The 23,786-nt window shown below is 39.5% G+C and overlaps 1 protein-coding gene across 2 annotated transcripts; it reads right to left on the bottom strand.

Moving 5' to 3' along the window:
- Positions 1 to 9,194: 9,194 nt before the first annotated feature.
- On the bottom strand, positions 9,195 to 16,367 carry LOC121340198 (cytochrome P450 7A1). 2 transcript variants are annotated; one of them, XM_041412776.1, is made up of 8 exons: positions 16,288 to 16,361; positions 16,079 to 16,176; positions 15,801 to 15,945; positions 14,329 to 14,569; positions 13,362 to 13,975; positions 11,926 to 12,056; positions 10,819 to 10,994; positions 9,195 to 10,155 (listed from the first exon to the last, which is right to left on the bottom strand). In XM_041412776.1, exons 3-8 carry the CDS (start codon positions 15,878 to 15,880, stop codon positions 9,856 to 9,858), a joined length of 1,542 nt encoding a protein of 513 aa, XP_041268710.1. In that variant the 5' UTR covers positions 15,881 to 15,945; positions 16,079 to 16,176; positions 16,288 to 16,361; the 3' UTR covers positions 9,195 to 9,855. The 2 variants fall into 2 exon arrangements, with proteins under 2 accessions (XP_041268710.1, XP_041268711.1); XM_041412777.1 differs by lacking the exon at positions 15,801 to 15,945 and having other exon boundaries at positions 16,288 to 16,367.
- Positions 16,368 to 23,786: the final 7,419 nt, after the last annotated feature.

Genomic DNA, 23,786 nt, shown 5'->3' on the forward strand with positions numbered 1-23,786 from the left:
AAAGTCACTTTCTGTCCTTATTCCCGATGTTATAGAGGAGAATTTCAAGAGCAGTACACAATGATTTCTTTTCTTGTGGTGAAAGTTTTAGATTAAGTTCCTTCTGATATTGAAAAGAAAGGAAGCAAACCTGTGCTAAGTGTCTTGGGGAACTTTTACTGTATAAGAACTCCAAAGAATTGGTTGGTAAATATTTTCAAAAGCAAATGCTGTATGAGTTCTTCATAGATTTCAATACATTAAATTATCATGTAACTTTATCCTGGTAGGATAAAGTTAACAATTCTATGGGTAAGATTGAAAAGAAGGTTTAGTTACTAGGGAAGCTATGAAAATAATTAATTCCGGAAAGAATTGGATGATAGCCATTTAGTAGATTTGACCTAAAAGTCAAGCATGTCAGAGTTTTCAGTAAACCAAAACATTGTGACAGCCAGTATATATCAAATTAAATAAAATAATACGCTTTCCATCTTTTAATCTTTTAACTTGAAATAATTTTGAAATGAAAACTTTTAAAATGGAAGAAAACCAAGAATGTGTCATTTTGAATACAATGGAAGGAAAGAATTAATTTTCTGATTTCCAGTTGAAATTTGTATTTCAGGAAATATGAACCCTGTATAGCTGGTTTGAGTGACTACAATTTGCATTTTTGCCTCAGAAGTTGTTGGCCGAACTATTTTTCAGATTGGTGCAATCTTGACTCTCCTAGTTAATGCAAAAATTACATGATACAATTCCTGAACCAAAACAACTGTCTCTCCAGGACCTCCTTTCAGAGTGTAATCAAGAGCAGAAATCTCCAAGGCAGTTTTATTATTTACATGCTTAATAGCTATTGTTCCTGTTGAAATAAAAATTTGCTTTTGAAAGCTGATGACAAAACTGAATTCAGAGCTTGCATTTCTTTGATGGTCCTCAAAATTCTGAGAATGGGATTCAATTCAAAGATTGGGGCACTTAAATGTAGGTATCTACTTGTGTACATTTATGCATGAGCAAAATGCCCAGCTCCCATTCTGTTCAGTAGAGGTTTAGGGCTTGATCAGGCAGCTATCCCACAGCCAGATGCCTGGAGCTTTTCAGTTTCTGAAGACACCATGAGGTCAACAGACTCAACACCTGACTTTTGGGACTGTAACTCTGTATGAAGGGAGCCCAGAGATACATGGGTTACTACAGGGTATTTCAAATGTCTCTACTTCCTGTGAGGGGAAAAATGAGTCAAACCCTTTGTGAGTGTCATCATGTCAATTTAGAGATTTATTTGGTTTACCCTAAAGTAACACCACATTGGCAGCTGCTGGTGTTCAGCTGCCTGCATGTGCTGGCCAGATCTCCACCATCTGTATGAGTTTTGAAATTTAATTCATGTTTCATAACCTGTGAACTGACTCTTACTTTGGGTGTCTGTCACTCTCAAAAGAGGACTTTAAATATTTTTTAATCTTATTTTCCTGTAGTCTTTGGCAGCACAAACTTAATATTTTTCAGACTACAGCATAGTTTCATATGTGACACCCATTATTTCCCTTTCTTTCTCGTATTCTTACCACATACTCATTACATATTCTTATCACGTACTCATTACAAAAATCACTATTACACTGAAACTAGGAACTAGAAATAAAGACTTTTAGGTTATGAAAAAAAATTGTCTGAAAAATATTAGAATTATTCCCCAGATAAACATAAGAAGCAGTAAAATCCTGTATTCCTTTAGCTACCTCTTGTTATCCAGCATATTTTTGACACAACATAAATTGTAATAGTGGTTCCATGGTGCTGGTGATGGCTGCATGTGTCTTATTTGTCAGGCTCCAGATACATTATACTCTGTATGGCTTCAGTGGCAGTCCTCTGCACAAGGTTCAAGGCTGATTGATAGTACACTTTGATGTACTGATCTTTAGCAATAGCTGTAGTAGTGGAACACCTTAATAAACGCTGTTCGAGGCCACTTTCAAGGCTGGACATTATCACCTAATTACTTTGATCAGAGTCGTGGCAAATATTTGTACAGTACATGCATGTGGATTCAGCCTGTTGTATTTTATTTACAGAGTAACTTTTTGGAATAGGGTCTGTCTGAGGTCTACTCTGGAAATTGAGATTCACGGTTTCCACAGAACCATGCTCTTGCAGACCTCTTCTCCTCATCTTCTGAGTCCATCCTATTGTATCTCCTCAGAACCACCTTGTCATACCCTCCCTTAACCTTTTGTTCCTCCCTAAACATTGTTACCTAGTGCAAACTTATTTCTGTGCTGTTCGTGTTCTGTCCCTTTCTTGCTTCACAGCTTGCTGAATGCACATTAAAAAAAATCACATTGTGGAGCACTGCTTTGAAGTGTTATTCTGGCTCCCCATCAAGTGAATTTATACCTGCTTCACTCAAGCGATGCTGCTTCACAATGTCTTTATTGGGCTCAAGACTCAAAATCAGTACCCCATCCTCACTCCCTCTTGGTCACCCATCAGCAATCTCTGTCACTGTCCATGCACTCCTTAAAATGTTATCTTGCCTTCTGCATAATTCATAAGATACAGTCTCCCATAGACATTCCTAACAAAACATTCACCCAAGTGTTTCCTCCTTGTGCTGCAGTAATTTTCCAGTGCTGTCCTTTCCTATCCTTCTGCATCCATTGGTATTTTTGCCACAAAGGGCATTTATTTGTGCTGTCATCTCCCCTCCATTGCTACCTTATCCTGAATTCTTTATAGTACCAAATATAAACTTTCTTGCTTCCAAGGAGATTTGTACCTCAATCCTCATGTCTCTGTCATCTGGTATTAGCTGCCTAGTTCTAGTGGTTTAGATCTGACCAGATCAAGATGCTTTGGTGTCAGTGATATACTTGACCTTCACCGACCTCTTGGTCTCTTCAGACCACTAGCTGTCATTCTGGCAAAGCTGCCTCATTCATTCCTTGCCCTCTTCCAGATGGATGGTTTCACCTTGTCTTTTCCTTAGATGGTGACATCCCTGGGAAAAGCATGGTGGTTTTTGCTCTGTGTTTGTACAATTCTTATATCAAGTCCTTATATGTGTGGAAATAATATTAGTAATAAATAATGATGGTAAAACTATTCTTAGCAGTGAAGACTGATGAATAGGCAAGTAATTTTTGCTACCATTTAGCTTTAGAAATAATTAATGGGGCAAGATGGTGCTGGCCTTCATCTCTCACCTCTGCTCTGCCCGTGCCAGGAACTTCAGCAGGAAGCTGGGGTCTTCTGAATTGCAGCCAGGCAACTCTCTTCTGGCACTGCAGTGCCTTCACTAGGAACCTCATCTGCAGACACCTCTGCAGTGTGGTGTGTGTCTTATATCTGCATCCAGTACCCCTATTCTCTGGCTACGGTTTCTGCAAATTCACAGGATTATTAAATCAAAGGATTTTAAGGACAGTCCTCTTACTGTAATCTCTGTCCAGGCACAGGAGAATCTCTTCTAAGTCCAGATATAGAACTTCAATGGACAACAGTTGTTTTGGTCTGTTTAGCCAAGTTTGCTGTGTCTAAATAATACATGTAAGAAGTTAAGGTACCAAGAGTAGTATGAGGCACAGTGAACACAACTCATGTAATTGCATCATCAGTGATTCTCCCTGTTGTTTTTAACATCAGCTTTTAATTCTTATAAGTATATTATTCTTTGTTCCAAGTTCTTACATGGAACATCGAAGAAATAAAATAGCCATGAAATTCTCCGTTCAATGTGGAGGATGTATTTTTAGAAAGTGCCCCTTTAACTATTTGCCTTTCCAAGGTTTTGCTTACTTGGGCAGAGCAGTTGAGCTGAAACGTTGCATAAAGCAGAGAAGTCTTTCCCTTAGCCTAAGGAGCAATTATCATTAAAGAAGAGCAGAGCAGAGGTCACTGCAGGACATCAAGACCCAGTTCCCCTCTTGCTTGCTGATTCAACCCCTGGGACAATGTTCCTGTGCTTCAAACCAGACATGCAAGCTGCGGCAAGGGGGGAACAGAGCTTTTTGCAGGCACAGAATGTTCGTATCTGCCTCCAATTCCCTTGCAAGATCTGGCTTACCTTTAGAGTCTAGTTGTCCATATTGAACACAGGCTGGGATGAGGTGGGGTTTGGAACTGCTCTCTCTCCAAACCCAAGGAGAGACGATTCTGGTCCAAGAGCAGGTGGCAGAGCCACAGGCACATCCTGGGGCAGACAGCAGGGACTGACTCTGTGCTCCTGCTGGCCAGCACTCTGCACAGGGTGCTTACCTGCAGCTAACATGAAGAGGGAGGCTTCCCAAAGCCCTCCAGAACCCAACAGAAAACCAGCTGGTTTTTTGAAACCTGCTGAGCACCTCTGAGAGCAAGTCTGTTCCTCAGAAACCTTGCCCAAATCCCAAGCATCCCAAGGAAGCTCTGCTTGTTCTTGTCCTGGGTAAAGGGGAGTTGATTCCATACCTAGGGTGAAGTGACTTCTAGCTTGACTTCTTCCAGCCTATGGTATTTAATGTTCTTCCTCTGGGTGTTTTTATGTCTCAAGTCGGCAATTACCGGGGGCCTTTTTCAATCCTTTTCCAATCAACTGTTATAAGGATGTTACTGGGAAATAATTACATGGCCAGTTGCACTAAAGAGCTCTCAAAACAAGAGAGATTCAGCCAGCCTAAGTGTTTTAATCTTTCAGAATTTCTATGGGATCCTGCTAGCTAATGAGACAAATTTTAGTAATTACAGTTATTTTTAAAAAGATAATTGAAACCCACAGGATCTTATTTATAGGTGATTTAAGTATAACAAATTTTTTATTTGAAAAATCTATGGCTCTTTAGTGAATTGTTCTGAAGTGACCTCTCTTTCCCTTCATGACTCATGGGTCACTGAAGATCATTTGATTTGAAATGTGTCTCCCACAGAGTTGTCTGTCTTGGCAGAAAACAAATTAAAGTAAACAAGAGTTAGCAAGCTGGGTATTTACACTGATAGCGCTCCTGTTAATAGTATGTAACCTTTTTATTATTTAATTCTAAGGTTATTAGGAGGCAATCACTGCTTTTACCACCAAAATCCCTGTAGGCAGCTAAACATAATTATGATCAAGCTTCATCTGTATGTTCTTTAGCTGTGTGGAACTGGTGTAAATGAGAGCAGATAATAGAACCACAGAATCACAGAATAGTTTGGGTTGGAAGGTCATCTAGTCCAATTCCCTGCAATGAGCAGGAGCATCAGAAGATCATGGTCCAATCTTCAGCCTGTTGACTTTCAGATATAGCACGCTGTGCAGTTCAAAAATGGCAAATACCTATTTATGGTGCCACAGGTCTCTGTTTAGACCAAGACGATGAACAAATTGAAGCATGCTATCATCAGCTAAGCAACAGTTATCTCTAAAATGTATTTCATGCTTTCAGAAAAATTATCCCATGATTTTTCCTCTTTTTGCTTCCTCTTTTATTTCATCAGAAACTTGCATAAGAGGTCTCATAATAGAAATACCAGTTTATCCTGATATTCCTACAGTAAGATACAAAAACATTGAAGAAGGGTTTAAAAATCTATGCTCAAAACCACTGTTGACAGGTTGAAGAGTGGTTGCCTGAACTCATCTCTGTTACAAGAGCTGTGGCCAGCATGGTTTCAGAATTTTAAAACTGCCTTGTTTTCTGACATGGTGTCATGTTTCATTAGTAAAGTCACCATGTCGCTTCCAAGATCTCCATGATCAGTAAAGATTTCTTTAAGCCTGAAAAATCTCTAGAACATTTTCACTACCTAGGTTCAATCTGTTCACCCAAAATGCTCACCCTCCTTCTGCTGGATTATGAGTCATGTGGTCTCATTCAGCCGGCTCCTAATCCTCAAATCACTGTTCAGAGGCATCTGACCGGCCCAATGTCCAGCTCATCCGGGTCCAAAAAAGTCTGAACATTTCATCTCCCTGGTGTGCCTAATCTGTGTTACGCTTATGTGCTCCTCAAGAGTCATCCCTCGCTCTTACTCACCCTATACAGGACAACCACAAACATAGAGTTGTCCCCTGGGGGTGTGGGGGAGACTGAACTCACTAACTTTCTCAGGGACTGCAATCCGAAATCTCCTCTCTACTAAGAGAATACTTTGGCTGTAAGGGCACTGTCAGGGAGTCATGCAAATCATCCTGTGGAGTCTGTTGCTTTTTTTTTTGCCTTTTTTTTTTTTTTTTTTTTTTTTTTTTTTTTTTTGAGAAAGCACTCTACAAATTCCCTGAGAAAAATACCTGAGCTATCCTAATGGTTAGGGTGCCCACCTGGAGGCTGAGGTTGTGGCTCCTCTTCTGCCCGTACCTCTCCATGCATTTTAAATAGTAAATATATAATGTGAAATACTCACAGTAGAGTATATATAATGTGAAATAACCCACAGTAGAGGCTGTCTGCTTGCTACCAGCCTGGATCTGCCCAATATATTTCTAATTGCTCTTATGGCTTTAGTATTATTTTTCTTTGTTTTCCTGTCTTAAGTCCTTAGAAGTCCTGCTTTTAGGAGAGGCAGCAGAAAGAACTGTCCTGGTATAACCTTGTGGTGTTTGTGACCCTGGCAAGGCAGATGAGTATTGATTGCTGAAGTATTTGATTACATTAGCTGAGGCATAGTGCCACAGACCTTGTACTTTCTTTTCTCCCCTCACCTGCATCCCTGCAACCCCATTAGCAGGGGTTTAACTGAGGTTAGAAAATTAACAGCTACAGCAAAATACTTGCATATGGAGCAATATATATTAAAAAAAAAAAAAAAGAGAAAAAAAAAAGGAAATCCATATCCAAGCTATTCAAACTGTTCATCTGTGGTTTTTTTTGTTCACAAAGTGGAAGCATACTTAGGGGCTTATACTGGGTCTTTTCATCTGCAAAACATGAGGTCAATATGAAAAAGAAGAGGCCCCTGCAGACATGCTTTGTCAACCTCAGGCTACAGGAGTCCAGAGCCCAGCAGCAAGGGCTGGTTGCCTCTGTTCTATACACTGCATATCAATCAGTTATGGGGTCTGGTGGTTAATCTGGTGGTTAATCTGGTTATGGGGTCCAGCCATCCACAGAGAGCTGCTACCCCAGCAAGAGAGGCCTGGCCCAGGCTGAGTGGCGAGGACCATGGTGCCACAGGAGTTTGGGCAGGAGCGCTTGAGTCACCCTTGCAGGGCCCTCTTGGGTGACAGTGATGGTTTCCACCAGTTTGTGATTCTGCACTCCAGTCAGTATTTTCTCCACAGTGTTCAGAACTGGATTTTAATCTGTGGGGTGATCCTCTGGTGTTTTTGCCTTTCCCTGAGTACTCTATTGTCAGTATTCCTTGGTGTGTGAGCCAGCTCAGGCAGGACACAGGAGCAACCACAACAGCATGGATGAAATGGAAAGAAAATTTCATTTTGTTGAAACCAAACCATGAGTTTTCTAGCTTTTACCCTTCTGATTCTCTCCCTGATCCTACTGCTGGGGGAGTGAATGACTGGCTGTTTGGTGCTTGGTTGTTGTCTGGGTTTAAATCATGATGCCAGTGGGGGTATTCCCAAAGCAGTACCCAGGCAGAGGCACACAGGCAGGGATGCAGGCACCATGGAGCTCTCTGAGTGCTGGGGGATCACCAAACCTTCTATTTTTCCTCTATATCGGAGATTCATGCATGTGTAGTTTACTACCATTTGATTGTTCTCACAGCAGGACAGGAATCTCACCCGTGCTCAGCAGGATACCTCTAAATCAGTCTCAGGACTATGTTATCTGAACACAGGTGTTGTCCAGCACATGAGGCTAAACAACAACTGGTATGATGTATGCATGTGGTTTTTGACACCTCAGCTTGCAAGCCAATTGACCATTTTCACAATATTCCTCCCCAATCTGCCATTATTCTCCCACTTGAGAAGCTGAAAGTCAGATCAGCTTGAGGAGCTGCTGAATACTTCAATTCCTCATTGACCAAAGGAATTCACAAGAACCCCTTAAACCACAGCCAGAAAAGTCTGGAGCAGTTGCTTTGAAGGAGACATTGGGATGTAAAAGAGGTATAATTTTTGAAGCAACCTAGAATTAGTTTAGCAGTTATCTTTTTTTCTGTTGTTGTAATTCCGTGTTGAATTCCTTTTCATTAAGGAAGTGTATTTTTCTTAAAATATTGCACAGCCTTGCTGCCCTCAAAAACTGCTGTTTCAAGAAAGAAGGAGCAGATATTCCAGTGATAAAAACATGTGCCAGGATGCACATCAGGCTTGCATTCACCCTCCAAATTAGCTTACATTAAATAAGTTATAATTTATATGAATCATGCAAAATATAATTGGCAGAAGTGTGAAAACAAGCTGTACTGGATACTACCCTTACCAAGAGAACCAAAGTAATAATTCAAACCCCCTTGCATTACTCATAATTGTTTAATATTATACATGGTGCAGGAAATCGGTGTTGGCACAAAATTAAGTGTTATACACATGCTCATAATCTTTTTATAAACCTTTGAATATTTAGCATGGTGGATGGTGAGAAGAAAAAAGAATAGTTAATTTAAAGTAATTGTAGAATTCAATCAAAAAATCCTTATTTAGGAAGAGTTCTATCAGCTAGGTTGGATGCCTTGCCAGAATGTGAAATTTGAAAATATCAAATAGTCCTGTATCTCCTTCACAAGGCTTACTTTTGAGTTGAGGACAAAACTTTTTTCCTGCTTGGAAAAAAGCAGAATAAAAACAATGTTTTAAGTCCATTTGTTCTTTTCATCAGCAAATGATAAGAAAGCTCTTTCTTTCAGACCAAAGAAATTTCATTAAAAATTTCACTTTTCTGACATACATACATACATCTGCCACTTGCATCAGAAAAGGACAGGGATGTTAGAGAGAACTAAATTATATTAACCCTGAAACAATTGTTCTTATGGACATGCCACCACGGAAAATAAAATGTGTGGGCATACTATTACCCATGGTAACTTTAGTGGAATTTGACCAGGATAACTAAGGAGGCTTATGCAAATGTGTAGTTTAGGCAATGAGGCTAGATGCAGCCAGAACCACAGGTGAATATGTGGCAGATATTTGTTTATCTCCATATTGGTGTTTGAGCTGGATAGTTTAAAACTGGTTTGGGTGGCTTTGGATGAGTGCATAAACCTTTGATAATGTTAAGATGTTAAAACAACAAACAGTCTAGAGATGCATTTGGTTCAGCCAATATAATTTATTTTAACACAGTTAGCACTTTCTAAAAATAAGTATCTTACAAAGAATATAATACAAGTTTTGCAGTTTCACTTGAACGTGAATATTTCTGTAGGTTTTTTTTCAAGTCTTCCAGTTTTTCATAAAACCATAAATGTAGTTCCCCAGGAAACTCTCCCCTCCCCACTGTGAATCTGCCTTTGTACAACAAAAACTTTATTTCACCTGTGAGGAGGCCCACCCCCCTGCCCAATATTTCAATTGTAGAAAAGAATATATTTTAACTGTAGTACAATTTTGAAATTATTATGAATTAGCTCATGAAATTCTACCTGTGGGAAAGTATTTGCTGACAGAAAAAAAAACCAAAACAACCCGGCTGCTGTATGCACATAATGGAAAATCTTAACTTGCCTTTCAAAATGGTTGGTAAAAAGGGAGATATTTGCATCAAAAGAGAGCATTAAACCCACTGCATGCTGACAGCACACTGGTGCACATTTTTCTTTAAAATGGTGAATTAGCATCTTCACATAGATTTTCCCCCGAGACTTGAAGCATTTCATTTGCATATATACATAAAATGTATATAAAGCATATGTTATACAGTGTATTTAGTACTGTTAGTATATACAGTGCATTTATGTACTACTAGTACATAGTGTATATGCATAATACAAAACATATATTCATAAGCATTTCAGCCTATACCTGAAATCAATGTCATTGGATGGCTGCAAAATACCCAGTCCTGCACGGGATTGATCTAGAGATGGACATTTCACATTGCTGTCCACGAGCTCTATCTCAAAATACGAAAAAATCAGAGCCAAAAATTGTTTAATCTCATGGACAGCAAATAATCTGCCCGGGCACTTTGCTATGCCTGTCCCAAAAGGCATGTAGTAATGCTTCAGCTTCCGACCATTCCGGTAGAAGTCGGTCTTCTCCTCTCCCTTCTCGTTCAGGAAGCGATCGTGTTTGAATGTCTGCAATTAAACCCACAAAAGAGTCCCTTGATATTTGGATACCTTCAAAAGTCAGATAAAGCTGCTAAGACACAAAATGCAGGCTGGGAAAGGGATGTCTGCAGCAATAAGCATCGTACAGTACCACCAGCCCCCATGGTGCTGTTTTAGAAAGAGTGGCCTCTGAGAAGCTCTGTTATGTGGGACAGGATCCCAGGTTCTTTGCTGATAACTCCCCTTTTCTTTCCTGACCTCTAAAAATAAGGATTGTAACCTGTGCTCTCGTTTGTGTGGCAGAAGGAGAACTGGAAGAATTCTAATTCTGTGCCTTTGGGAAACTATTATCCTTATCCTTCAAAGATCACCTTATCACAGTGATCTTCCCTCACTGAGAAAGGCAGTAAGTAGAGGGCTGTCTGGGGCTGGTAGCACACCTTTTGGTTACACGAAAACATCTTTTACAGATAGTGCTTTCACTCCCCCCTTTTTTTTTTTTTTTTTTTTTTTTTTTTTTTTTTTTTTTTTTTTTTTGTTTCCCGTTTTCACACCTTCAGGTGTAAGTATGGATTGTCTGGGGTACAACAGAAAACCAGCCATGGGGCACTCCAATAAATGCTTTATCTAAAGGCCTGTTAACTTCTGCCAAGAGCACCAAGTTTAATGCAATTTGGGAAAAATACTTACCAAGGGATCAGCATAGATTTCTGGATCGAAATGCAGCAGCTGAGGATAAAGCGCTACAACGTCATCTTTGCGAATGTTGTAGAAGTCGTTCTCCAAGTGCAAAGTGAAATCCTCCTTGGCCACTCGGAAAGTCATGGATGCACTGGAGAGCCTCATTGCCTCCTTGATGATGCTGTCTGTTGGGAGAGGACAAGGAATGATCGCCATGGAAACAGTGCATTCACATACTGGGGGCAGGTCATGCATATTGAGCTATTTCAGAGTCATTATCAAACCCTGAATTTATTAGAAGAAATATTTTAATATTACCTTTCTAAATGCCTAAGAAAGTGTTTCTCATTTCTTTCTAGCATTTCTATCCCTTCTGCAGATACCACTGAGAGCCTAATCTGCTTTCCCCACAAAAAATTCTTAGAGTGGATGAAACAGAATGTTCAAAAGTGAGACATATTTTCACTCTGAGATAAAGACCAAACTAGTGGAAACTGAAAACATAACAAGAAAAGGAAACAATGCGGTGAGCAGAATTTTCTGAAGCTTTAAGAGGTCCTGTATAGAAACCCATACTCAGAAAGAAAGTAATATGGGAATTTTTTGTTTCAATATTAGCTGACTTTTTGTTAAAGTAACAGTAGTTAAAAAGCAACATTATCATAACTCTCTGTAACTTCTCTCTGTGCTTATAATTTGAAAATTATTGTGAGGTAATAGAAGTAATGGTATTAGAAAACATTGCTTCACGTGATAAGAATAGGGATTTAAATTTTGGCAACACCTTTTTATTTGGTTTAAAGACGTAACCAAACAAAATATTGTTCAGAATTATCCATGGGTCTGTGTTATGTAGCAGTGTAGGATTGTTGAGACATGCCATTATTCATGAAAAAGTGCTGTTCATGTGAATTTTGATAGTCTCAGTACCACCTGGCAAACTGGGAAGCCTGGTTGTGTTGGCTATTGCTAAGGAACATACAGTTTCCTGTTCTACTGTTTCTTTCTTAATTCCATAGGAATTCTACAGCAAGGATTTATATGGTAATAAATAGAAGACCATGGAAATTGTAGTGTGATTTCTGCATAAAATAATCCTGCATAAAATAGTCATACCTAGTATAGGCATATTATCCAGCTGTTTCCGGTTCAAGGAAATATGTTTGCCATCTAAGCTGATACTCTCTTCAGCACTTTCCAAAACACTTTGCACTTCTTTGGTAGCAGCTCTCATTGCTTCTGGACTCCTAAGATCAAAAGAGCAAAGATATAACATAAATTTGAAAATTCTTTAAGAAGTGGTTTTGCTATTAACTTTCTTCCTGACTAAAATTTATTTTGTTGGCCAACAAGTACAACCTTCTAAAATAAAAATGTTGCAGCAAAATGGTGTGGTTCCATTTTTTATCTCTTGGAAAAGCTATGATAACTTCAAAGGAAAAAAAAAAAAAAAAGAAGGGAATCCCAAGTATTTCATTTTGTCTGCAATGACAAGTGGGACAGAACCGATGTGTGTAATAAACAGTACCGGCACTACAAAGCAATGCCAAAAATAAGAAAAAAAAAATCAGCCAGTTCTAGATTAGAAAATAGCCCCACTGCAGGTAGAAAGTTTAGGAACAGGATTATAGATCAGTTTTATAACATCATTTATTCTGGCTGATGTGACAATATTCTGTCTAGCTGAAAGAATCTTCCTAATACTAAGAGCCCACCCTTCACCATCTAGCCTTTCTTTCAGACATGGAATATATGAGCTTTGGCGAAATATATAGACACAATAAAAGAGGGTGCAATTGTGTCTTGACAAAGGCACAATCAGGGTGTTAAAAGACTCCAAGTCCAGCAAATCTAAGCAAATGCATTCTTGGAACAAAAAGTACAAAATAACCTCAAAAATTAGCATTGGCAAGTAGATATGATAAGTAAAAGCATTGGGAATTTCAACACATACTTCAGAGTTAGTTATGCTGAAGCAGATGATCCAGAAAGGCCCACTCTAGAATGGACATTTGATAGCATTATCTGAGCTGTGCACTTGTCTCACAAGTAACAAGTTCAGCAGGTGCAATCTACAGTAGAGCTTCAGTGGGATCTATCAACTTATAAATTATTTTCTTCTAAGTATCTGTGAAAACAATAATGAAGTTAAACCTCATTTTGCCTGCTCTAGTGAGATGGTCTAAAAATGTCTAGTTATATTTGTAGCCTTTAATACAATTAATGTTTTGACTGCAACTAGCACTTTTAATGTCATATCATACAGATTTACTCCAAAGCTTTCTTGACAAAGTGTATCATAGCCCTAGAGTGCTGTTTCTTAAAAAAAAAAAAAAAGCTTCTAAAGAATTTTTCTGTGCTACCACTACTCGTTGTCAGGTGGGTGAAGGGCTTTTCTGTGGAAGTCCTGAACAACACAGCACTTCTGTTGCAGACAGTAAGTTTTTTATCACTGATGAGGTATCAAGGAGTGGAATTGGCCTGTACTATTGAATTGGTTGCTGAAAGATAAATATTTTGCTTGTTTGGGAGCAACAAGTATTGGGACTTACTTAAGAAGATAGAACAAGGTCCAAAAGGTGGCAGGAATGGTGTTTGCTTGAGAGGCCCAGAGCACGGCCACGTGGGTCTTGGCTTTCTCCATGTCATCGAAGGTTGACAGGGTGTCATTCAGGAACATGCGGAGGGTGACAAGCTCAGAGAGGTTGTCCCTTTTCAGGAGGTTCTTGTGCAGGAGAGCCTCTCCCAGCTTCTCACGCGCGCTGTGGGCACTCTTGAAGAGGTGGATAGGCAGCCCTGCCACGAGGGCTGGGAAAATCTTATCGAATTCCTTGAAGTTTTCAAGGGCATTTAGGATATGAGCTCTCTCAGTTTCCTGCTTTAATGATAGGTTTTTGTCATTATTTGAATTTAATTCTTTACCAAAAAGTGTTAAAAAGCCAGACTCGAACATCACTTGGCAACAGAAGGTATAAAGTCCTTCTGTCACCCAAGTGTTAGACTGAAGCTTAGGTGCTCTTGACTGCAGCATGACATACTGTAGGTTTTCCATCATTGCTTCAATGAGGGCATCTAGGGCATTGCCTTGAAGGGTTCTAATGAAAGTCTGATGAAAATTTTCAGTGGTGTTTCCCTCCGCTGGGTCAATGCTACCATGCCCAAAAGCCTGCCACAAAATAAATTGTATGCATGATAAGTAAGGTTGTCTTTACCTGGATGATGAAGTCTAACAGAAACAAAAGCCAAAGTGTAACTTCATAGCTTACTAGAGGGAAGGATAATAATGTAACAAAATAATGTACAGTCTTAGAATAATGTATAGTCTTAGAACAATCCAAATCACTGCAAATTTATTTTCCATTCAGGAAGAGGAAAAAAAATTCCTCAACATTTCAAACCAGTAAAAGTGAAGAAATGTGAATCCAATCCATAACTATCCAAAGGCATAGTTATGTTTACAGGGATTAACTGGGTATGTCAGCAGATACTTTTCATGTTAGATATTAAAACCAGGAATACCTTGGCAGAAGTAGCAAAGTGGAACTTTTTCCAGTCCAAATGTTTTCCCTGGCGCATCAATGCATGGTATGAAAAAGGGTCAGTGAGGAAGTGAATGTATTTCCCTGCTACATGGCAAGTGAAGATGTGGCCGTGCTTCTTCTGCTTTTCTTTGAGGAATTCAAGGGGGTTGGCACCAAACTTCAAGGCACAGCCCAGGTATGGAAGGAACCCATTTTCAAGTGGTGGCTCACCTTGCCGCCTAAAAAACACAAAACAAAAGCTCAGTTTAAAATTATGTATAAAGATCTTTTCTCCAGGACTATCAGGTATGTAAAATACTGATGTTAGGTTTTGTGTAATGTGAAAAAAAAAAGAAGAAAAAATCCTAAATAAGTAGTTTATTTACAAATAATTTTCTCCCATTTAAGAGCTAAGCTATGTAATAAAGAACAACTTTAACTATTAATAGACATAATAAAACACATAATAAACCAGTTTGATTAGGTCATATTTCTTTTCCCTGGATCAGATGTATATTTTTCACCTGTCCAAATGCAAAATTATTGCCATTAGCTAACACAGGTATGAAATTGTCACATTAATAAATAATCCATCACACTGCTAATTATCTAATACATTTTTGGACAATTTTATCCACAATATAATTTGAATAGCAAGCAAAGAAACTTTTTAGCATAGAAAGGTTATTATTGGGATATCCCATTAATTTTGGTATGATCCTCAGTAAGCATAAGAGCTAGTGTTTCAGATGACATGTCATCAAGCACATGCTATAAATTAAGCAGATACTTAAAGCAAAGTATATGTTTAAATTATCTTCTTTTTTGAGTAGAAACAGCTTTCCTGTATAAGGACATTACGACTGCTGAAATAACTTTCATATAATGTTTCAGCTTTTGCAGTAAATTAAGTTAATTATTTTCACCTTTTTTAAATTAAACTTTTAAAAATAAAACTAGAAAATTACTGTGGAAGTTAAAAAATAAGAAGAGTTAAGCAAATTACTCATTCCTTATGTAAACGTGTCAGTAGGATAAATGCTTTTAAGGAATATACCTCATACATAAATATTACCTGTATTAAATTGTGTTACTAGATATAATATAAAAGTGTTTGTAAATAGGTATTAAACAATAATTACATACAAGAAGGTATTCACTGTGATTTCAATATAGGTGAAATTACAGCCCAGGACTTTAGGAACTCAGGACATACATATTCATATTGTAATTGCTTCGCTTATGCATAGATTTGTATCTACAGCTACTTCTAAGCATCACTACACTATTATTGCAAAGTTCATACACAAAAATTCGATTGGAACATAAATCTCTCAAAAGACCAAACTACAGCATTGTCTATGCTGTCCTGCATATGTCTGACTGCAGTTCTCTCAGTGATGTACACAGGATATTTGACACAAATAAAGGCCAGGCACACTGAGATGCTTTTACAGAAAGAGTCCTTACCTTCTCCTCCTCCCTAGAAGAAACCAAGACACACAACAAAGTATTACTGCCGTTCCCCAGATCCAGGATGCTAGGAACATTTCTGGTAATGCCCAAAAGCTTCCAAGTGGAAAATGGGTAACTACCAGGACAGCAGGAGAGGTGACTGAGAATGAAGCAGAAGACAGGTCACAATTTATATATAGTGGGTACACTACTGTATCTAATGGCACTGAGTCAACTTAGCAAGCTATTGATTAACCATTTCTGGAGAGAGCTTGTTCCCTCTCTGCTGTCACCTTTCTGCAGAGCGCTTCGCCGGATTGATGCCGACAGTTGCAGATCTGGCCTTGAGCTAATGTCACGTAGCAGCAGCAGTTCCAAAGTAACCAAACAGCTGTAATAGTTGATAATTCGAAGGTTAGCCAGGTGTATTTTGATTAATCCTGCAGATTTACCAATTGCAGTTTATAGTTCAAGTTTAGCAATATATGAAATGGCTACTGACCGGTGTCCAGGAGATTCAGACTGCACTGACTGGTGCTGCAGCCCGTGCTGCCCTTCAGCTGCCAGCCTGTTCCCCCTCCCTTCTCCTTGTGGGCTCTGGTGTGCCACTGCAAGAGGGAACGGCGGGGTTCAGCAGTTGGGCAAAGGGATGGCTGCGGAGGTGGACTTACTTCCTCTAACAACATTTGCCTGGAAGAAAGGGTAACAATGGTCTTTCACAGAATCATAGGGTGAATCATAAAAGAAAAGAAAAGTAGATCTAGACAACCACACTGGTTTCAGTTTTTTTTCATTGTCCTTGGACCACCTTTTATTTTCCCACTAGACATTTTCTCCATTCTGTTGCTGACTTAATGAGAATTCAAACCTTGGCTTGCTCCTATACTTGGCATCAAGCCATCAAGGAGGCAGCTCAGGTATAGTGATGTTTCATTAGTCATCTAAGGCCTAATATGTTTCTAAGAGAGAAAGTGAAGGGTTTTTCACACTTACTTTTGAACAAGTTTTTGTTGGTGTCCCTACAGTTGTGTGATAAAACAGTAAAGATTTGGATAACATGCTGTTGCAATTGAACAGTACACTCAAATCTGGCAGGTGGAAATATTGTCCTGGCTTCAAACCAGAGCAGGCAGAGAGGCATGGGGTAACTGTGCACATGCCATTACATTTGAGTCAATTTTTAAGTTACTATACTGAAGAAATTAACCTTATTTGCAGCATCAAGGTTTGCCATCATTTAATCTAAAAATCACTCCTTTTGCATGTCAGCTTCAGTCTTCCATCCCATTTTCATTTAAGCACAGGTGCTTCATTTATTTTCCCATAAAAAGTTCTTTTTCATCAGCTGAATTTAGCTTGATATTATATAATTGCTTTATAAAAACCTTACTTTTCCATTTCCTGCCTATTTGCATTATTGAAAAATTCAGTTCTGGGTGTCATCTTTGATTTCATCCTGTGACTTCTTCATCCTAAACAAGAATAATAATTTTATTATATTGGCATCTGATTCTTTTTGCATGTGTGGTTGAAACAACACTGAAAAAGAAAGTCAGAAGCTACTGTCTGTTTTGTGTCCAGCACCCAGGAATAACATTTAACCAGTAACAGCTGCCTGCATCCCCTCATCACATCTTGTGTTGCACTAGGTAGAGCTGCCATCATAGTTGCCTCTTCCCTCTGTGCTTTGAGTTATTGTGCTGCAAAGTGATGATAACGTCATTTATAAATGGCATCCTGCTGCCAGCAAACAGCAGCAGTAACTTCTCTAAAGCTGCCCTCCTTCTTTCACTTTCTGCTTTGTACATATATAATAGTTCTAAAAGTACAACCAGGTGTAGGCAGAGCACAGGAGCTGCTTGGTAATTTACCTGAAACAATTGCTTTTTCTCTCAGGAAAGTCTTAATTAGGCCAATCCACAGTCCCAAAGCCAGCCTGTATTACAACAGGCTGCAGGCTGTGACTTATGTCCTTGTGATAAAGGCAAGCAGGAATCTTGTCTGACACAGATACTCCACCAAATTTAGCAGACAATAAGTGTGAATCTCCTTCCATTTATATTAGTGGGCATTAGGCTTCCCTGATTTTCAGCAGCTCCAGTGGAGTGCCGTGATATTCTGGGTGTGGTATTTTTGTGGTCTTCTGACAAATACACTATTTCCCATGGACAAAGCTCAGGCAGCTGCCACCAGTCTTTACAGCAGGGATTAAAAGCACCATGTGGTCCTACTGGTTGACAGATAGTACGTTTTCTGCAGCCCTTTGTGCGTTGTGTATGAGCTTGGCTGTCTTGCCCCAGCCCAAGGGGGTGACCAACAAGAGTTATGGGTGCAGTCAGAAATAACATAATGACTTGGCTTAGTGAAGAAAAGTCCTTGTGTAAGAAGACTATTAATATGAAAAACCGACACAACTTGGGCTCAAGACTTAACTCAGGCCAGTGACAGCATCAGGAATAAAGCACCGCATATGTTTGAATGTATAAACCTTTGTCACTGCAGGTTTGAGCATGGGTGTTCATCAAGAGCTCAGCAATGTATCAAATAGTAGCTAGAAAATGCAAAACCTTTCAAGAACTGTAATAGGTCCTTTTGGTCAAGCCCTAATGAACACTGAGCTAGAACGGGTTCAGAAAGAGCAGCTCAAGAGCACGTGGATGCAGGCAAGAGAGCATGCTGACATTTCACCCAGTACAGCGCATTTAGCAGCCGCTTCCAGCCCAGCCTGGCTGCCCACACAGGCTCCGAGGGCAGCCGTGCCCGCACAAGGTCTGCTCGTGTCTTCAGGGTCAGCAACTGTGGTGAGACCGATGCACGGTTAGATTGCACCACTTTCCCCCAAAGGGCACCACGACACTTTTCACCCAGATACACCCACTGGCTGTGGGCAGAGGCTGCCAGGAGCACTCTTTATCTATCACCTCTGCTCCAGCCAGTGAATTGAGCTGTGGCCTCCATGGAGCCAATACGTTTCCCATAAAACAGCTCACTTCTGTGGTGATTCCTGAAGCCTAAGAGAAGCCTTAAGGCTTGTTTCCTCCTGCTGTTCCAAAACTGCTCATTATCTAAACCTGAGCTGCATCTAATTTGCTGTACCTATATGGCTTTCATTAGTCACAACCCACAGATGGTAGTTAAATTACTAGAAAATAATAGATAGACCAAGCTGAGGGGAATAATCTTTTTCCAGGGTTACTGGCGGCTTCATAACCTGGGAGCACTGATGCGCAGAAGGGGGTGATGGACTTAGGAGAGGCTGCTGATTACATTTGGCAGTAAACAGCAGATTTCCACACAGCTAACTCTAAAACTAAAGTAAATAAGTAAGGGGAGTAAATAAGAAGTACACACTACAAAGAAAGGATCGGCTTTTTTTCCTCATGCACGTGTTGTGAGAACTGGTTTATTTTCTTTCATCAACTGATAAAAAACCCTGAAACCACACAAACCAAGCATTTTGCTCAGCAGTGGGAAGGCAGCCCTGCTGTTCACGGAACAGGAGCAGGCTGACATACTACAGCCAGAAGATGCAATTGCAGCTATGAAACACTTCTGCAGCTGTGAAACTTGTAAAAGAGATCTCAGAAAGGTGGAGCAATACAAAAGGAAAGCTTAAACAAGAAGTTGCATAGTGAAGCTGCTTGTAGCTCAGAATCTTTGCAGCCAGAAAATAACAAATAGATAATTATATGTCACCACCTACTGGTAAACCTCCTTGTGTGGCACTTGTGTGTTGTGTTCTACAGCAGCCACTGAACTTTGCAAGTAAATATTTGTCTCTTCTTTCCATACACCAAAAATGGTATTTCTTCCATAAGCCTATGTATTTTTCTTTGTATTTATATCAAGTATCACTTTAATGAAGATATGGAGATATGCTGGGTAAGATCACTGGGGTTTCTGAGGGCCAAGCTGAAAACCTGGCTTTTTTGGGATCACTGAAAATGTTAAAGAGAACAAGAAATAAGACTTTACTCCTCACCAGCCACAAGAAACATCTATTTTTAGAGAGGAATGATGGCTGTCAGCACAGAGGATCCGGTACTGTGGGGACAGTCCAGAAATTTAAGGTCCTTGTGCAGCATCAGTGTTGACTTGGCACAGCCATCATATGTCTGCAAGCTGAAAGGCATCAGCAATGCTCCAGGCACAGGGAAGAGAACACTGGCTGCCGTGTCCCCTCACAACAACAGACCTGACACACCATGGCACACCATGGCACAACACAAACCAGCTGCTGTTACAAGTGATCATGCCAGAAATGTAGTATCTTCCCCAGAGAGACTGTAATTCCAGATATAATTCCAACAGATCCCTTGCTGGATTCACCTTTTTCCTAGTTTTCCTGGGTCAATGGAATAGGTGGAAGTCTTGTATACTTAAATTATAATAGACTATCTAAAATGAGTGAAATTATATTAAAGGTGCTGTAAAGAATAATGCCATAGTTTAATTATTTAATGATCTACACAACCTAAAATAAATTCATGCTACTACAGTATCACTCCACAGCTCTATTTTAACAACTGTCATGGCTGTTTAGAGGACAGACTTTGCCTACATTATACTCTGCCTTCTGCAGAATTTGTGAGTCATCTGACTCCAGGAAAATAGCATGTTCCTGTTTCCTTAAAAAAAATTTAAAATAAAATTAAAAAAAAAATCATCATCACCATCATATTTTTTCCCCTGTAGATTGTATGTAGATTGTAGAGGTACAGCACTTTTGTAATCTGATATCATTGTGATATATTTGACCCTGTAATTTTTTTGTGATGAAGCACTCTGCACAGACAATGCCTTGTATTTACGTTAGGATAACCAACACTGATGTGCTATAAAATTAGACAGGCTTGGGAACTGGATTTATTTGCATCCTGTTTCAGGACAATTGCCCTGAGAATTTAAATAATAGCAAGGACAGATATTTCCTCTAATGACCAAGTTAATATTTCCATATTTATCTCAGAGTATCCTCTGAATGTGCTTATATATCAGATCATGAACTTGATTTACTTGCACCATATCAGTTCATTTTCTCTCTGGGATTTTCTTTGTTTTTTAGGAATGCCAGTTGAAAGTTCAGTAACTTTCCTATCAGACCTGGGATTTACAATGCCACTACAATGCCACCATCTTCCCTTTAATATCAAGCATTAAAAACTAAATCTCAATCAGAAACACCATACTTTACTCGAATTAAAATATTTTAATAGAAAAAAAAAGGAAAGGGAACTATTAAACATATGATTAAAGTAACAATTGAGAATATTAAGATTTATGAAAGTTACCTTTTTCTAAGTATTGCTGAGGAGAAGCTGTAAAGAGAGCAATTATGAAAGTGGAGACAAAAGAGAACTCATACGGGAACCCAAGCAGGAAAAGGAAATGGCTGTAAAATAAACCACGAGGAGTTATTACCACTCATCCAGTACAGCGAACTGCATTTTCTTAAAGCAATTTTTTCTGCTTTTAAACTCTGGAGATGAGTTGTATTGTATTATTTCATAACAAAACAGAAGCTTCTACATTATCCTGTTACATCTAAATGTGCAATTGCAGGTGCTCAAAACACTTAACAGGGAGAAATCAAACCTCAGATGTGATTACAAAAATGATGCAGCTCACTGCTACCAAGTAATTATTTGAAGAAAGGTAGTTAGGTAACAAGCCAGGAGAAGACTGCAGCAATCCAATTGTCTGGGTGAACACTACAAGCTGTTCTGGGCTGCTCCAGCAGATGGAGCAGGGAATGCAACGGCACCTTCTGCCTCACTTTGCTTCCCTTTGCTTTTCTTCTGTTGGTGCTCTTTTCCTTCCTTCCTTCCTTCCTTCCTTCCTTCCTTCCTTCCTTCCTTCCTTCCTTCCTTCCTTCCTTCCTTCCTTCCTTCCTTCCTTCCTTCCTTCCTTCCTTCCTTCCTTCCTTCCTTCCTTCCTTCCTTCCTTCCTTCCTTCCTTCCTTCCTTCCTTCCTTCCTTCCTTCCTTCCTTCCTTCCTTCCTTCCTTCCTTCCTTCCTTCCTTACTTCCATCCTTCCCTCTCCCTCCCTCCCTCCACCCCTCGCTCCCTTTTAAAGAGGTGCACTGCCCTGTAGCTTACTAGTTGCTCTTTAGCTGTCAGCTCTCCAGTACATAAGAAGTATGGAAAGGGACTTTTTGCACAAACATGTAGTGATCAGAAAAGTGGCACCGGTTTTAAAACAAAAGAAGGTAGATTTAGATTAGATATGAGGAAGAAAATCTTTACTGTGAGGATGGTGAGGCACTGGGACAGGTTGCCCAGAGACGTTGTGGACTTTCCATCCCCGGAAGTGTTCAAGACCAGCATGGACGGGAGTCTGAGCAACCCAGTGGAAGTTGTTCCTGTCCATGGCAGTGGGGCTGGAACTAGATTTTCTTTAACGTTCATTTCCAATCCAAACCATTCTATGATTATATGATTTACTGCCTGAGTTTGGCATCCATTAAGTGTAGCACTTACTTCATGTCCCCTCCTTCATCACACTCACAATTCACTCTACATCTGCATTTAGAAGCCATGGAGATTCAGTGACACCTGTACCTATTCCATAAGAAGGGTGGAATCTTAAGAACCTCTCTGTTGTTTACAGCTATTTCCATCTTCTCTATGCAAGTGCTGGTATTGTTCTGGTCCTGCAGTCTGGATTTGGGCCACTTTGGCAAACCTCACATCAAGTTGCTGTGGGGTTGGCATTGTGCTCCTTTTGTTCCTGAAGCAATCACCTGTGCAAGGACAAATCCATTGCTCCAGTGTGAAAGGAAATCAGAAGGTCCACCACCCTACTGGCAAGATGGCATTCTGGCTGGGAGCCAGCTTGGCACCTGTAGTCACAATGGGGACTCTATTTCAGCTACGGCCACTACATGTCTAAGGGGAGACAGAGGCTGATAGCTGTTGGAAACCACCAGCAACTTCCCCTTGATGGTGATTTCAGCAGCTATTAGTCCACTTTGGGATTGTAGGGGTCTCCAGAAGTTTGGGGGAAATGGAGAAGCTGGATTAACAGTGCAGCTGGAAAGAAACCAACCTGAAAATATTGGGGGTCATGAGCACAGCTTTCCTTGAACAGTTTTTCTTTGGTTTCAGAATATTTTTACTTTTCTTTTGCATCAACACATGAACATAGGAATCATCCTCTGAGAGCATCCTTGGTGGATTTATGCAAGCCTGTTGCCTAGGTATGGAAAATTTTGCCAAGAATGGTTGTATATAAATACATTTTTAATGGAGATGTGATCTTCACTGGACTGTGCAAAATGTAAAGAAGCAGAAGTGAGTGGCACACAGTTATGCAACTGGGCCACATTTTACTCTTCCAAGGGAAGATACACATTCTTCTACTACTAGATTTACATAAAGATTTCTTTTTCCTATAACTATATTCTACTTTTTATAGCACAATATTTATTGAAGATACAAGCCAAGACTGAAGAGTAAGTACCTTTCTACATTACAGAAGAAAACTGCCAGTCATCGCTTCAATTCTTTAATTCTTTTCTGTGATATATTCCTCTTCATGATCATAATTCTATGAGCCAAAGCTTTCTTCATTTTCTTTGGGTGTATTTTTGTTGCTGGTAGTGAAATAGGTAATATTTCAGTTTACCTATTTATTTCTATATGTTTCTATGTTATTTTTGACTTAAAGAGGCAAAGATCAGAGATTTACCTCTTACAGCTTTGCTTTGCAGTTGAAAGGACAAACTACAAGTAGAAAGACAAAAATTAAAACAGAAAAACACAAAAAGAACAGGGAAACAGGAAGAAAGAAGCTGATGGAAGAGGGGTAACAGGTAGATATTTGCAGAGAACACGAAAATAAAGACAAAACACAAGGTAAAAGATAGAAGCATTTAAACAGCTGGTTAGTTTACAAATGGGGAAAATTATTGCTTTTTTAACAAATAGACAAACACTGGTGCTCCAGTAGTTATATAGCCCGAGACTGGTCTCATAAGTTAAACAGGTTTGGTGTGGTCAG

Source organism: Onychostruthus taczanowskii, unplaced genomic scaffold (genome assembly GCF_017590055.1).
Source record: "Onychostruthus taczanowskii isolate IOZ18803 unplaced genomic scaffold, ASM1759005v1 scaffold4, whole genome shotgun sequence".
NCBI classification, from domain to species: Eukaryota; Metazoa; Chordata; class Aves; order Passeriformes; family Passeridae; genus Onychostruthus; species Onychostruthus taczanowskii.